This window comes from Elephantulus edwardii, unplaced genomic scaffold, assembly GCF_000299155.1.
Source record: "Elephantulus edwardii isolate Elephantulus edwardi_28Jun2011 unplaced genomic scaffold, EleEdw1.0 scaffold00174, whole genome shotgun sequence".
Taxonomy (NCBI): domain Eukaryota; kingdom Metazoa; phylum Chordata; class Mammalia; order Macroscelidea; family Macroscelididae; genus Elephantulus; species Elephantulus edwardii.
In genome coordinates, this window is record NW_006399924.1 from 6,767,749 (window position 1) to 6,769,379 (window position 1,631).

Below are 1,631 nucleotides of genomic sequence, written 5' to 3' on the forward strand. Positions count from 1 at the left end.
ACACCTCACCCTCCTCACCACCAGGTGGGTGTCTCCCCACACCTCACCCTCCTCACCACCAGGTGGGTGTCTCCCCCCTCACCCTCCCTCACCACCAGGTGGGTGTCTCCCCCCTCACCCTCCCTCACCACCAGGTGGGTGTCTCCCCCTCCCCCTCCTCACCACCAGGTGGATGTCACCCCACCCCTTGCCCTCCTCACCACCAGGTGGGTGTCTCCCATCCTGCTCACCCTCCCTCACCACCAGGTGGGTGTCTCTCCACTCACCCTCCCTCCCCACCAGGTGGGTGTCTCCCCCCTCACCCTCCTCACCACCAGGTGGGTGTCTCCCCCCTCACCCTCCCTCACCACCAGGTGGGTGTCTCCCCCTTCACCCTCCCTCACCACCAGGTGGGTGTCTCCCATCCTGCTCACCCTCCCTCACCACCAGGTGGGTGTCTCTCCTCTTCACCACCAGCTGAATGTCTCCCATCCCCTTCACCCTCCATATCAGATGCTGTCCCCCATCCTTCACCCTTCCTCACTACCAGGTGGGTGGTTCCTATCCGAAAACCCTCAAAAACGTGAGTCATTCCAGTCACGGAATTAAGCACTCTTAGTTAAAAGACACTTGAGAGTTCTTTAGCCTCTGATTTTCTAATATATGAGCTCCCTCTCCCTGCCCCGCCCAGTTCCCTCTCAGGCTTGCTCATCCTTGCTATGCTGTTACTGTAGCAGGCTTAGTCAGGATGTGGGTTTACACACTGGGGAGAGGGGAGCTGGGAGAGAGGCTAAAAATATCCAAAAATTACTTGTCCTGAGCAGAGAATGGACCACCACTTCTTCAAGGAAATACTTTTCACAACTCTGTTACATAGGGTTTATCTGAGGCTGGTTTCCAAGCACAGTCAGACTTCTCCCTCCCTCTTAAGGAGGGAATTTGGGGGAAATGAAAGTCAAGCGGCATAAATGATGAGGAAAGGATCTGTTCAAGTGGGGAAATGCATACCCAATACACATATGTGGCTTTGTAGTTGCTAGTAGTTTAGGAGCAATAATTAGAATGGATTGCCCAAAGAGAGGGAAAGAAAGGAGGACACCAAAAATATGTCCTAGTTACTCTGAGGGGGAAAAAATGTACAGGATGCTTGCAAGCAGGAACCATCACCAATTCATTCTTTTCTATCCCAGTCGCTCCAGCCTTAATTTGAAAGCAGACGACGGACTGAGACCGAACTGCAAAATGTCCCAGATCACCACGGCCATCATCAGCATCCCCACCCCCCCAGTGCTGACCCCGGAGGGGGAAAGCCGGCCGCCCCCTGGCAGCCCGGGCCCCAACACGAACATTCCCTCCATAGCCAGCAACGTTGTCAAGGTCTCCGCCTTGTAAAGTGACTGGACAGAGGGTCAGAGGGGGTAGTGGGGAGCGAAGGGGACTGGCATGTTGGTGGGTGGCCACTGGGACCACTCCCTCCCCCTTTCCCCACTATCTCTGCCGTCCTGTTGCACCCCTAGCACTGAATCCTGTGCCTGGAAAGGAAGAGGCAGCGAAGGGGCGAAGGGGCGCCTGAGTTTCCCTGCCGCCGTGAGCGTGGAGCCCTGTGATACTGGATCTCGCTGGGGCAGAGAAAGGGTGACGGGTGGGGGGCA

At 56.3% G+C, this 1,631-nt stretch overlaps 1 protein-coding gene across 2 annotated transcripts in view; it reads left to right on the forward strand.

Annotated features, from left to right (window-relative positions):
• Nucleotides 1-1,371, forward strand: part of KCND3 (potassium voltage-gated channel, Shal-related subfamily, member 3) — a 331,096-nt gene extending 329,725 nt beyond the window's left edge. For both annotated transcript variants that reach the window (XM_006895718.1, XM_006895719.1), the window contains one exon: nucleotides 1,170-1,371. In XM_006895718.1, the coding sequence (XP_006895780.1) occupies nucleotides 1,170-1,371 (202 nt within the window). The remainder of the gene's footprint in view (nucleotides 1-1,169) is intronic.
• The last annotated feature ends 260 nt before the right edge of the window (nucleotides 1,372-1,631 follow it).